Source organism: Cervus elaphus, chromosome 32 (genome assembly GCF_910594005.1).
Source record: "Cervus elaphus chromosome 32, mCerEla1.1, whole genome shotgun sequence".
Lineage (NCBI taxonomy): Eukaryota > Metazoa > Chordata > Mammalia > Artiodactyla > Cervidae > Cervus > Cervus elaphus.
Genome location: NC_057846.1, coordinates 34,331,100 through 34,345,691, shown reverse-complemented (window position 1 = coordinate 34,345,691; position 14,592 = coordinate 34,331,100). Strand labels below are relative to the sequence as shown.

General features: G+C 34.9%; 1 protein-coding gene across 2 annotated transcripts in view; it reads left to right on the top strand.

The window, feature by feature from the left end:
- PURG (purine rich element binding protein G) overlaps positions 1-14,299 on the top strand; it is a 37,631-nt gene extending 23,332 nt beyond the window's left edge. For both annotated transcript variants that reach the window (XM_043893952.1, XM_043893951.1), the window contains exon 3: positions 13,398-14,299. In XM_043893952.1, the coding sequence (XP_043749887.1) occupies positions 13,398-13,502 (105 nt within the window). In that variant the 3' untranslated portion in view covers positions 13,503-14,299. The remainder of the gene's footprint in view (positions 1-13,397) is intronic.
- Positions 14,300-14,592: the final 293 nt, after the last annotated feature.

The following is a 14,592-nucleotide window of genomic DNA, read 5'->3' as shown; positions in this document are numbered from 1 at the left end:
CCAGTATTCTTGGGCTTTCCTTGTGGCTCAGCTGGTAAAGAATCTGCCTGCAATGTGGGAGACCTGGGTTTGATCCCTGGGTTGGGAAGATCCCCTGGAGAAGGGAAAGGCTATCCACTCCAGTATTCTGGCCTGTGTTCCATGTTCCATGGACATACAGTCCATGGGGTTGCAAAGAGTTGAACATGACTGAGCGACTTTCACTTTCACTTGCAGCCTCACTGAGGAATTAGCAGGCTGAATTCTAAATTCTCACCTGGAGATTGAATTTATCTCTGCATATATTTCTGTGACCATGAAACTTTCATGTGGCTCAATCTGCATAAATAATCACATAGCTATAAATATAAGAAGGTCAATATACCTAGGATTATCATGAAAAAATCCGTGTAGAATATCCATGTTTGCTTTTTGCTTTCAGAGGAATAAAATAATTTTAGTGCATTTTGTCCATCCCCCTTAAACTATGGCAATAATTTCAGCTGTATTTCTAGATACTGGTTCCCCACAGAGTTATCAGGCAGTGTCAGTAGTCCAGTAGAGAATGATAAAGAGTATAGAACAGACTTTCATGTCAGCCAGTCCTGGGTTCAAGATCAAATTTTGTCACATACTGTGTAATATGGGACAAATTTTATACCTTTTTAGAATCAGTGTGAGAATTTATTCAATCAGCTTTCTGTTTATAATGACTCACTGTGTGCTGGACCAAAGGATGTATCAATAACAAAACAGATAAGGTTCCTTGCCTCACAGAACCTATAGTCAGCCAAAATGCTCTTAAAGAAAATTCAGCATCCTAAGATACATAAGCTTAGGTGGCTAAGCTGAACTTCCCTGGTGGTTCAGACGGTAAAGCGTCTGTCTGCCTGCAATGCCGGCAACCCAGGTTCAATCCTGGGTCAAGAAGACATCCTGGGGAAGGAAATGGCAACCCACTCCAGTATTCTTGCCTGGAAAATTCCATGGATGGAGGAGCCTGGTAGGCTACAGTCCATGAGGTCACAAAGAGTGGGACACAATGGGGTGACTTCACTTTCACTTTCAAGATACATAAACCTGTTAGCAAAGTTTCTGTCACATAATAAGCATTTAATAAACTTACTAACCTCATTATTAATTCTTCCCAACTCTTAAAGTGGATGGTTATCCAGAAAGTAGAACAGAAGTATGCAACATTGGAAGGAAGTGGAAGTTTCCTTTTACCAGATTAACTCTCAAGTCAGGTATAGCTGCAACAAGGGAGTTGGGTTAGTTAAAATCGATTGAAGTTGTTTTCAGTAAAATATAAAAGCCAACAACTCTGTAGGCAGAACTTTCTTGGACAGGAAACAAAAAGCACTAACTTTTATAAAAGAAAAAAAAAAAAAACTAGACTTCACCAAAATTAAAATTTTCTGCTCATCAAAAGATGCCATTAAGAAAATGAATAATCTAACTGCAGACAAGGAAGTGTGAAAGCAAGGTTTTATTGCTGGAGGAAAACAAATGCCCTGCTTGACTTTTGTTAAAAGATGGTCATTTGGCAGTTTGCATAATTTGGGGCCAGTTTCCCCACAACTAAAAGGATTATAATCACCTGTTTCCTAGTATTTGTGTAAGTATCCTTAGTGACTTGACAATTTAGGATTTTCTCGTCTTAATCTGCCTCAACTTCCCCCACCCACCCCCCAGTCAACAAAGGAATCTTTGCAGTAATGTAACACCTTCATTTTATGTGCTATGCCGTGCCAAGTCGCTTCAACTGTGTCCCACTCTGCAACCATCAGGCTCCTCTGTCCATGGGATTCTCCAGGCAAGAATACTGGAGTGGGTGGACGTTTATTACTCCAGGGAATCTTCCCGACCCAGGGATCGAACCCGAGTCTCTTAAACCAGATAGGAAAAACATTAAAGATGTTAGGTGTCTTGTTCAAAATCACTTAACTAATCATTTCAGAACTTGAACTAAACCTTATTAAATGGTCTTCCCACTACCTAATACCTATTTCTCTATTATTTTGCTTCAAAATCTGTTGGAGATGGTATATGTGATTCATTTAGAATATGTGTTTGTTTTCTCTCAGCTACAAGACTTCTCTCACCTCTTTATTTTAAAGTTGAAAGCTATTACAAACAAGATCATGTGTGTGAGTCATTTTTTTCTTCTGAAAAATAGCTGTTTGATAGTTGACACACACTCTAACCCTTATTTAACCAGAAAGTAACCATTATAATTGAGGTCCCAGTTACCGTCATAAAGAGGCTCCTACAGACCATCATTCTAATACTGAGCTTTTCCTCATTTTATATCATCTTGGACTATATTTCTTCTATCTTCTAGCACCCGGCATTCTGTTTTTCTTTGGTGCTTATGAACCTTTAAACCTCTCACTATCTCAGAAAATATTTATCTGAAGCATCATACAACTACCCATGCTATTAATTATGTAAGTTTTTATCATTGCCTCTAGAAAAGACTCCTCTTTGGTAGCTCAGATGGTAAAGTGGCTGCCTACAATGCAGGAGACCTGGGTTCAATCCCTGGGTTGGGAAGATCCCCTGGAGAAGGAAATGGCAACCCACTCCAGTATTCATGCCTGGAAAATCACGTGGACCGAGGAGCCTGCGGGGCTACAGTCCATGGGGTGGCAAAGAGTCAGACACGACTTAGCAACTTCACTTTCACTTCTAGAAAAGCAAATGGTGTCCTTTACTGTCAACTGAGTTTTTAAAAGGAAATTTTTTATAGCTAAACATTTAGGTTATCATGTATCAATTTATTGTTGTGGTTTTCCAGTTACATCAGTGTATATTTATACAACTTTTTGGGTCAACAATAGCAATAGCAGCGATAATGATGTGGGATTTAAGGGTTTCGGAGCATTACTTTCATTTTATTTAATTTTTTAAACTTACTTGGCCGCACTGTGTGGCATGTGGGATCTTACTTCCCCAACCAGGATTGAACCCGTGCCGCCTGCAGTAGAAGCACAGTTTCCTAACTACTGGACCACCAGGGAAGCCCCCAGAGAATTACTTTTTTTTTTTTTTTTTTACTAAGTATGTGCCTATGTTTTTCCTTTTCAATCACACTGAAGTTTTAATGTATAGTAAGAAGTCATTGTGTGAGGTAAGAAATGACAGTTCCAAGAAATGGAAGCATTCATTCATTGATTCCACGAATCCTTATTGAGTTCCTCCTACTGGCAGGCATTGTGCTAGGGAAATGGCTTACTTTTTCCATTTCTTCCCTCTACTCTGGTGGAAATGATGAATAGCATTTAAATTAGATATTTTAGATGCCTTTGTATAACACATCAGTTTAGGACAGCATAAGCCTTTGGTGGGTTAGAAATGGAATTAAAACAAGAAATAATTTGGAGAAATAAGTATCTGGTTTTCTTCATGGTCTTAATTTTGCCCATGAATATTTGGCATCACTTGCACATAAATTCTCTTCAGGATATGTCAGGATATTACTCTTTTCTTCTCAGAACCGGTAGAACTTCTTCACTTTATTTTTAGAATTGTCCAGTAGTGTAACAAGATTATTTCTATAGGAAATTGGGAATTCCTCAAATATTTTACCTCTGATTGTCACCTCTTTAAAGTCAATGAGCTTGGCCACTTAGATTTGAAATGATGAGCTAATCATTAAAAATTAGGCCCCAGCCAATGGCATTTAAGTGGTTTAAAATGCGGCATACTGTATACGCTTGATTATGCACAAGGTAATGGAGAAGGAAATGGCAGCCCACTCCAATATTCTTGCCTGGGAAACCCCATGGACAAAGGAGCCTGGTGGGCTACCGTCCATGGGGTCGCAGAGTCTGACGCAACTTAGCAACTTCACTGCCACCAGCAGCATGAGATGAAATTTTGTTTCCTTCCCACCTAAATGTTTTAAGTTCATCGACCTCCTTTAGATACTAGTGGTCACTACTGCTACACCCGCATTCAGTGTAGAACCAAAACAGGCTTGAAGGCCATACTGCCATGATGGCTTTTAAGCATTTGAGCCAAAATTTTATTGATTTTTTTTTCTGTGTGTAAAAATTAGTATTTACGTGAATAAGTCTGACTTGGAAAACCTTTCACACTCTAGGGGTTTTTTTGTTTGCTTGGCCATACCAGGATCTTAGTTCCCCGACCAGGAATCAAACCCCTGCCCTCTGCATGGGAAGCGTGGAATCTTAACCACTAGACTGCCAGGGAAGTCCCAATTCTATGATGTATTTGAAACATAAGATGTTTTATACCTTTTCTTAGATATAAAGACACATTTACTATGGACCATAAAAGAATGTGTCTTAATTTTTCTCCAGTTACAAAGAGCCTGTCTGGGTTTAATGCACTAATAAAAAATCCATGTCATCTGCAGAGTACCTCATAGACCCCATTCTGGGATATTTTGCTGTCTATGGGGCATGGTGAGGGTAGAAATTTTGACATGAAAAAAGAGAAATAACACCAACCTTCACGATGGTTCTTCAGCAGGTATATTTTGCTTAGTTGTAATGCTGTTGAATGTTTTATATTCAAGTTTAATTTATATATAGTTCTTCTTATACCAGTCAGTCAGTTTGGGCAAGTATCAAGACATAGAATATTTTTCTCACGCCAACTCCCACGTATCCCTTCCCAGTCACCACGCACACTGTCCCCCCATCCTGACTTCCAAAAGCCGTCACCAGTCTGATTTCTCACCCCATAAGTCACTTTCATCTATTCTGGAATTTCATATAAGTTAACAAGTATTTTTTGTGTTTGATTTCCTTCACTCAGCCTAGTAGTTTCAGGACCATCCCTGTTGTTGAATTTATATTTCCTTTTTATTGCTAATGATGCTTTTTTTAAACAGGCGAAAAATAAGCAGATCTTTTCTGTCTTAATTAAATCATGGCAGCAACCCTCTAGTAAGGATGGAGGGGACAAAATATCTGCTAATATTAATATTAAATGATAGTGCTCTTAACATTCAGACAACTCTCCTACCTTAGTTATATTTGTACTCTTTTGAGAGACCCTAAATTATCCTATTATTCTTTTAAAAACAGAGGTGATGGGCTTGTGCAGTTCAACTATTCAATAGCCGGTGAACGGTTACTGCTTTTTTTTTTAACTTTATAGCTCTGTTTTGAGCTCAGAAAGTAATGTGAAAATAATTCCAGACTAGGAGATACTTCTTATGATATCTCTATTATCCAAACATGCAGGAAGTAATGCTTTCATTGTTTATCAGTATGGTGATGCCTCAGTTGCTTGTACACACTTTTAAAATTATATAATGTAATATATAATATATATTATATAATAATATATAATATATAATGTAAACCTTATGAACTCAGTTTTATTCCTGGAAACTCACATTGGTCCATAATTTATGAAAGGAGAATGGATACAATGAAAGCAACATCCAGATTACATTTTTGTTTTTCTGAAAGTTCTAATTGAATTTACCAAAATTTTGCCATTTTGTTTTTTAATTTTTTGAATTATAATTTACATACCGTACAATTCACTTGCTTTACTTGCACAATTCAGTTATCTTTGGTATATGTAGAGAGTTGTATAACTATCACCTCTGGCATAGAGATTTTTTTGTTTTGTGGTCACTTAGCATGTGGGATCTTAGTTCTCCCACCAAGGATTGAACCTGTGTCCCCTGCATTGGAAGTGTGGAGTCTTAACTGCTGGACCGCCAGGGAAAACTTTAGGAAATTCCTAAATTTTACCATTTTAAGCAGAGAGCCATTAAGATTCTGGGGAGCAGCAATATATTTAAGTGAAGATAATACTGTGATTCTGGTGTGGCATCGTCAATTGTGTACCAATAGATCTGCTGTTGTCTTTTTTAAGAGAATCCTATTCTTGCCAAAGAGGAGTCTGAATTCAGATGTAACTAAACAAAGGAGAGACTTGAACTGGCCTTTGGCTTAGTCCTTACCTATCCATCCCATGTCCACCCCTAAGATTCTAAAATGAGGAGCAGCAGAACCACAAAGAGGTTGCAGAACACTAAGTCATACTGAAAAGCACCCCCAACGGGCACTTTCTTAACTTTATGGGAAGGTAGGAGGTCATTTTCAACAATAGTTTATACAACTATTCAGCAAGGGGAAGAGAAACCATATGGTACTACAGTGTTGCATCAGTTCTATGGAAAAAGACACTCAAAGGAAATATTTTGCCAGATCACTGAGAGAGTATTAATAACATTTCATCTATTCCCAGTCTCTGAATCCCTCTCATCTACTTATTTTCTCATTTCCTTTGCCTTTCTGCCTGCCACTAAATACACATACTTTCCTTCTTGTGTCTGATAGCTATTTTTCTCCTTATGGTTCCTAAATTATTTTACCACATTCATATTTCATTCTGATTATTCCAGAAATACTGAAATGAAACTCCCCTTTAACATGACCTACTTTAATGTAGAATTTGGCCCAAGTCTTATTTCTCATAAAAAGGCAGTTACATTTAAATTACCAAGAGAATCTCATTACTGTAATTTAACCCATAAGGAGGATTTGAAGTGCTATCATACTCAGCTTCAAGGATATATGTTCTACACTATGAAGATGGTTAACCACTTTCAAGCAGTATGCATGAATTCTCTAAGCAGTTCATCATTTTTTTTTGTTGTAGTAATTAATTTTAATTAACTGTCGATATGTTTGTTGCCATGTGGAGAAGTGAGGATATAGCCCTGGTTCCCATTTTGGTATGCATAAAGACATGATTTTAATGTTCAAAGTGTAAAGTGGTCTTAGGTTGTGAAATAAAGAATGTATGCCTGATTTCCCAGTGAGTACATGCAGTTTAAAGAGTTTTGGAAGTCCTAGCTTAGCAGAAACTAAAGTTCATAATAAATCATCTTTCCTCCACCCATGTATTTATGGTTCTGGCTAATAAAAATTAGATTTTTCTTCCTAATTTTGGATAAATAATGTTTTTGCTTCTCTGTCAAACTTTATTAATCTAGCTATTGTATAGTGCTGTTTTTATTAACATGTATAGCAGCTTAGAGATTCATACTCAGTATGATTATCATTTGTGATTTAAAACCAAAAGTCTTCATTTTTACAAGAAATTTCACCTTTCTCTCTTTGAAATTGAACATGAGGTCATGAGTTGCACTTAGTGGGTAAGACCTATTCAGAGACATTCATGTAAAGTTGTGGAAGTAGGAGCAAGCTCTTAGCTGCTAATTTTGCTGATAATATAAAGTATTATAATATCCACAAAATAGGTTGACATAATTTAAATAGATTTACTTAGGATTTAAAAGGCTTGACATGGCACATTGCGAAAGAAGGCTGTCACCTACTAATTGGCACTTGCCATCTACCTCTACAAGGATTAAATCATGAGCCACTGCAACTATTGACCTTCAGCATCCTCTAAAAGGAGTTCAGGGTGGAGATCAGGAATGAGGCATTCTGTGCTCTGGGAGAAACTGCCAGAACAGGTCTTCAGATAGTAAGATAGTTTCAGGAGAATGGTTTATGAGCCCAATTCTTATATCTCCTCATACATAGAAAAGCACTAAAGTCCTTCGTGGTGATGTCGGCTCCTTGGGACTAGCAGTGACCGTCATGAGACTAGCAGAAACCTTTGGAGAAAATATGTGCTTGATGCATATATTCCCCCTTCTGCAAAATCACATATATACTGACTTCCACCCTACCTCTTTGGGGCAGTTTCTCAGAGCTATCTGAGGTGCTGTCTCCTTGGCTGCAGTCCTCATTTTGCCCCAAATAAAACTATACTCACAACTCTCACATTGTGCTTTTTTTTTTTTTTTTTCAGTCAACAAGGCCTAGTGATGGTTTAAAGATAAACCTTAATACTCAGTCGTTCAAGAGATCCAGGATATTAAATGTTACAAAGTTATTCTTTTTTCTTAAAAATAAAATTTATTTTGATTACCATACACATTTCCATCATATCAGAGGAGGAAGCACAGCACAACATGGAGCTGGAAAAGACTGACATCATCTAGGTGAACCTCAGCATTCACCTAGCTCACTAAAACCCTGTCTTCTCAAGGATATTAACTTTCCTGCACTTATTTCCAAAACACTGAAGAACCAGTAGTCCCCGGTTCCTTTTGCACTGTCTGAGTAGCTGTCTGTCCACTCCCTTCTGTTATCCTCCATATTCAAGATAATGATTGCACCTAGAAGGGTTACTTCCTTAATTGCTTTGTGCCCGAATTAACTTAGGAAAAGAATAGTCTACTGTCATGAAAGTACAACTTCTCATTTAAATATTTGGCAAAAGGCAAGGTGATTCATTCAAAGTTTTAGCAGCGGTTGTAATAACAGTTGTGTCACTGATATTCTGGTGAGCATGTACAACATGGGTTTTGCCATCGTGAGTGAGTAATACCACCCTATCACTTAAGACGTAATACTACCGACCCTCTGGTAGCAGAGAAGCAAGAGTGGGCCAAGCGCACCATTTCAGTTAAGCGTGGGGTCGAGGTTCTTTCTTCTGTTTTTTTTTTCAATCTCATTTCTCCTTCATTAAGTCAATAAATATTTATTTTGCATACAGCATGACCTAAACAGTCTGCTAGGTCTGTAGAGCAGAGAAGCTCTTGCCTTTGACCCCAGGGATTGTATGGTACAGATACATAGAATTGGACAACTGCTTTTGGCTTGGAGAAGATACCTAAGGTCTGAGTAGTTCCACCACTGCTCAAGCAGTTTATGAACTTTCCTTTCCTCATAGGAATGCAATGAGACGTGACTGTTCTAATCATTTGTAAGGCATTTGGAAATCAACAGTGCTGTACAACAGCTGAATGATATTGAAATACTAAGTAGAAAATAACAGTAGAAATAGAAAACAAGATTAAATTATATGGTAGGGATGGTTCAGTACTTATGTCATTATAATAGCACTGCTCCCCAGGGAAAAGCTAAATTAGGTAAATACAAATGATTTTGCAAAGTCAAGAAAAAAAAAATCGGTGTGTGTCAGCAAGAAAGATCGTAGAATCTTATATTGGGTATTACATGAGGTAATATATAGTTGGATTATCATACATAGTGTGGAATATCCACACATCTACAGTTTCTATTAGAAATATTATGCATTTCCATTATTTGAAGTATTTCTCTAGTAATTTTTAAATGCTACCACTATCCAAGACTATTACTTACCAACAAGAGATTATATCCTCATACTCAAAACCTACAAGAAGTTTCTTTAAATTATATAGGAGGCATATTTATTGTTTCTCTGACTTACCTATTGTATGTTGGGTTGAAGAGAGTTGTTATCAGTGATTTATCATGATTGATCCTTTTTGATTTTACTTGATTTTAAAGTTTGTTACTTTTCTCAGAGGATTTCTCAGAGGATACAAATCTCAGTTTGTATCCCATCCTATATCCTCAGAAGATAAAGAACTTATTGAATTGGGCACTTCTTCCATATGCTTTTATGTGGTCATTTTTACATCCAAGGGAGATTCTCAAACTGTAGAAAAAGGAAGGGGTCCTTTTTTGCTAGTCATTTAATATTCCATGACTATGAACTAATCTTCATTTTAACATAAGTTATTGTATGTTTTTCCCAGCATTTTCACCCTAATTAAATGAGACGCTCCACCACAGTGTTTAACTTGCAGCATAACAAAAGACAAGGGGCTGTCACTGACAATCACAATCCCATGTTCTCTCCTTTGAACAATACAGTATTTTTTGGTCACAATTTATAAAGAGACACCTCCTTAGTTTAATGTCATCACGTTCAAACTACAAAACTATTAAAACTCTAATATTATGTGGGGGGCATTTATTTTAAAATATATATTAATATAACTATTACATGGTAAAGAAATCATTTATTTTATTGTCTTCCCCCAGTTCACCAAATTTAATCATATGGAGAGGTTCCACCACGTTTGTTCCTTATGTTTGTGCTTTGGTCTCTAATGACCTTTTGTCCTTATTATATGACCTCTACATTTCTATTTAGAATAAAGAGATAGAAGCATGAAAATTAATAACCCATGCATCAAACCTTTTTTGCTGTGCTTAATAGGAACGAACACTTAAGGCTAAAAACCTTATGTTTAGTACTGTCTCCAAAGCTCGGTTATTGCATATATTGTCCCTTCAACATTTGAAGAAAGTAAGTATAATATGTAGTCAAATTTTTTTTAAAAAGTGTTAAAAGAAAGGCACTTCATGTCTGTGCATTGCATGACAGCGTGTGACTAAAATTTGCCTACATAAACTCTCATGATGTTTTCAGATTTTATGGAAATGCTTTGGCTATACTTGGGTTTGAATCTTCATAATGATAAAAGTTCTTAATAGTTATTTTTTTAAAATACACTATACTGTTTTTAGAAAGTTATAATTCATCTTCCTGCTTATATTTGTGCTAAGTTTGTCTGTACTATACTATTAAAAATAAAGGTAAATTTATATATACTTAGATTTTGAAAAGTAGCATCATGTACATTTTTAAAATGTTTTGGTAACTTGTGGCACTTTGGTAAAGGAATGTGCAATTATAAAAGTTTATGTCATTGTAATTTTTTTTTTTTAATTCCCAGGAATGACTCTTACTAGGCTTTAAATTCGAAACCAAACCCAATTTTAAAACTAGCACTTTGGTCCTACTGGTAGTTCCTGTTTTTCTAATTGTATGGAACATTAACTTAAACCATTCTTTGCAATGCGTTTTACCTTTCCTCTTACATCTAATCTCAAAAATCTTTAAAGAACATTTTAAATTAATACAGTGGTAATTAGGAAAGCATTTTAGATATCATGGTCCTTTAATCTGGTGCCTGACTTTAGCAATTTTCTGATAAAAATAACTAAACACCTAAAAAGAATCTTTAACCATTTTAATTCGTTATAGCAAAATCAAGTAGTTGATGTCCATATAGACATAATGTATCTTAAAATCTGGAGCTGCCAAGATAACTAAGGACACAGCTGTGTTTAAAATACCCCCATATCCTCCAAAGAAAAATCACAAGAAGAAATAGAATTCTGTATGATTATGGCTATTGTATATACTTCAATTAGGTTACCAGTATTTTATTCTGATACATCTGTGGGTATTAGAAGCAAAATGAAAACAAATATAAATGCTTTAACATTAGATATTGACATCAATATAGATTATGCATAAGCTATTGCAATAAAAAATGTTAATTGTGCCTGTATTTGAAGATATTATCTTAGATTTCCTGTGGCCTTTTTCATTTAAGGCTGCACAATCATTTTAAATGTACAGACAACAGAATATATGAATGAATGAAGTCATGGCCCTGTTTGCCATGAAATGAAGTATTCTGTTGAATTTGGGGGGGCATTTGCTGTTATATATTATGACATAAACGGATCAGTCACAAGAAACATGTGAATCTTATGTTCAAATCACAGCATTTAGAAATTATACATCTTTCTTTTTCCTCACAAAATGAATTCAGAATTTGCAATTCAAATGTTGTCATTTTAAGCTGCTAATTATTAAAAATTACCTAATATGGATCAAAAGATTAAATGAAATAAAAATTATGAAAGAATGCTAATTAATGGCATAACCCCATATGCTATCAAACTTCTGATAATGTTAAGTTTCTTATAAAGCCTTAAAATATTTTAATGAAAAAGTAATTACCTGGAAATAAAGGCACTTTATTACCTTGAACTAGCTATATGTCTGTATAGAACTTGTCTAAAATCCCATAAAATATTCTTTATCCTTTTATAAATTTATCCTACTTATGTGTTTTTCTAAAGCTTCTTATAATAAAATATAATAATTCAAACTATTTTAATGAAACAAAATTGTATTACATAATACAACCAATGAACACTACAGGAAAAAACTCAAGTGTAACAAAAAGTGTTTGTGATAATGGCAAAACTGTTCGTCTGAGTTAGTCTACAATCATCTGAGGTTAAAATGTTGTAAAATTTGAAGGCTTTTTCATTGAGCAATTTTTAGACAGCTTTTATTTTTTTAATCTTATTTTTAATTGGTACTAACTTGTTTTGAAACGTTGATCAAAGATAAGGGCAATCAAAACTATTAAGCCAGCCTGTCATTACTCAATTTTTAGTTGAGGTGTTTTTTTTTTTTTAATGTAACCCTAACACATTAAGAAATCAGTGTTGCTTCTATGCTGAAATCAACCATGCCTGGCGAATTACCAGATTTAAATTGGTAATGTGGATGTGCTGCCATGTATACTTGCTTCCTCTTCAGAAAATTAATACTTGATTTAAACAATAGATTTGATTCAACAGAAAAAAAAAAAAAACAGGATTTTTTTTCAAAAGCTAAGTTTTTTTCTCAAGGTACACCTTACATCTCTCTGATATTTATAAGGATAGGCTAACTTATATCCAAATATATTTTTCAACACAAGAATATTTCAAAGCAAACAGACTTTGTGATTTTTTTTCGTTTTGTTTGAAGGCAGTTCACTTAAGAAAAAAAACTTTTTTCCATAATTTTACTTATTTTTAATTATTTCTCTGTAGTGGTCATTTTCCTGTCAGTAGTCTTAAACGTTTTACTACATGTAAATGCTGCTTCATAGATCAATCATCATTACATGGTACAGAAAGGAGTCAAGTTTATTAGAAGTCTACTCTTACCAAGAAGAGACTAAAGATAAATTCCATGTCAATTCTTTGTTTATTCGGTTTTTTTTTTTTTTCTAAATAAGATATATTAACCCAAAGGTGTGTTAATGTCATGGCATGAACAATCTTAAATGTAGATCTATCAAGTATTTTGTGATGCTAAGTAACAGATTTTTCTCAAGTCTCTGTGATGCTAAATACTTTCCTTAGAAGGTTTTTGTTTCATGTTAGATTGTTGTTCAGAAAGATGTTGGTCCTAGTGGGATTTTTAAAAATTGGGAAAACAAATAAACGCATGTATTACAAGTATAGAAATGGTGAATTGTAAACTTACCGTATAGTACTGATTCTATTTTCAAAGATGTTTTTGCTGTTAAATATATACAACATAAAATTGCTGCCGTACTGTAATTGAGTACTTTTTCCTAAATGACCCTGTTATCACTATTCCAGAATTAGAAGTTGGGCAGATATATGATTGATTCATGTGTCTGCATAGATGCTTCAAGGTATATTCTTCTCTTGGTGAGTAAAAATATTTTTTCCTTGGCATCAACGCATTGAGATCTGAATATACCTGTATCTATTCTTATTGCACATTTCTTATACAGTATCTTCAAATATGCCAAAATTGGCCTAGACTTAAAATTGAGGGTTTGTTACATGTTTTCTAACAGAAAGGTTTTCAATGATATTCATTATGGGTTTGTACTGTGAAAATAGTGAAAGTCCCTTTAAAATTTCATCTGTGCTAAATTTAAATTAATATTTTTTCTTTAGCTCACAAATTACCCTAAATCCAGAGAGAATATCAACCCTTTTCACTGTTGTCAAATCCAGCCAAAGGAACAGCCCCATGACACTACAAAAACAGTAGAGGAATAAAGAATAAATCTCTCATGTTACACTTCAGAATAAAGGCATTCGGTGAAAGAAATGAACCGAAGTTCATCGTGAATGCGAGGCTTCTGTACTTGACATTCCTCCACGGAAGGAAAGACAAGTGTCAGCACCATTGGCATCCTTTTCAAACTGATCTGATGTGGAATGTCTTCCACCACACTGGAGTACTTCTAGACTCTATTTTTTTGTTTGTTTATTTTGTTTTGTTTTCATTCATCAAACCTTTCTGTTTAAAAAAAAACAATTGTCGGCATTAGTAGAGAGATATAGATTTGAAAATACTTTCTTAAGAGATCATGTAACTATATAACTCTGAATTTAAAAATTGAGGAGGCGGGATCATTTCAACCCACCGCCTCTTCGAAGAAAACATGTTTTTAAATCTGTAACTGCTTTAGTGTTAACAGGGTACAAAGTGGTTTTTGTCCTTTATTGTACTTAAAAGGTTCTCATTGATTGGTGATTGTATTGTACTGTATGAAAATGAGTCATAAATTGCCTTGTATTGTTTCTAATAGGCCATACCATGTACCACTTCAGTTTTCATGTTCCACATCTTTCAGTGATGCATGTTAACAGTTAGGTCCGAAAATTCTGTGGTGCTAATTCTTCCATATCCGATGGTGCTTCTGTGGATGCTAACTGAACACATGCTGAACAAAGCTTGAAGTTTAAAACTTTCCTCCCTTCCTCTGTTTATATAAAGTACAATAAAAATAACTTGAATTTGTCTCAAAGTATCACTGACAATCTAATAAACTGGTTTATATGTGTGATTAGTTTGGATTCTCGGTTATTTTTCAAAAAGCAGTTTCGTTCTCCTGAGCCCTCATATCAACCCAAAGTAGATCTTACTAGAAATGTGTATTATGTTATTTGTGCCCCCAAATCTATGGTATCTTCAGGAATTTAAATCCAGTTGGCCTGGCTTCTAAAATCAAGTTTAGATCAGAGCTATAAAACTTAGACTCATCAAATCTGGAAATAAGTAAGTTGAGAAGAATACAAATGTTCTGAGTGTCTATTTTAATATTTTATTAATAAAATTTTATAACATTTACATGGAAGCAAG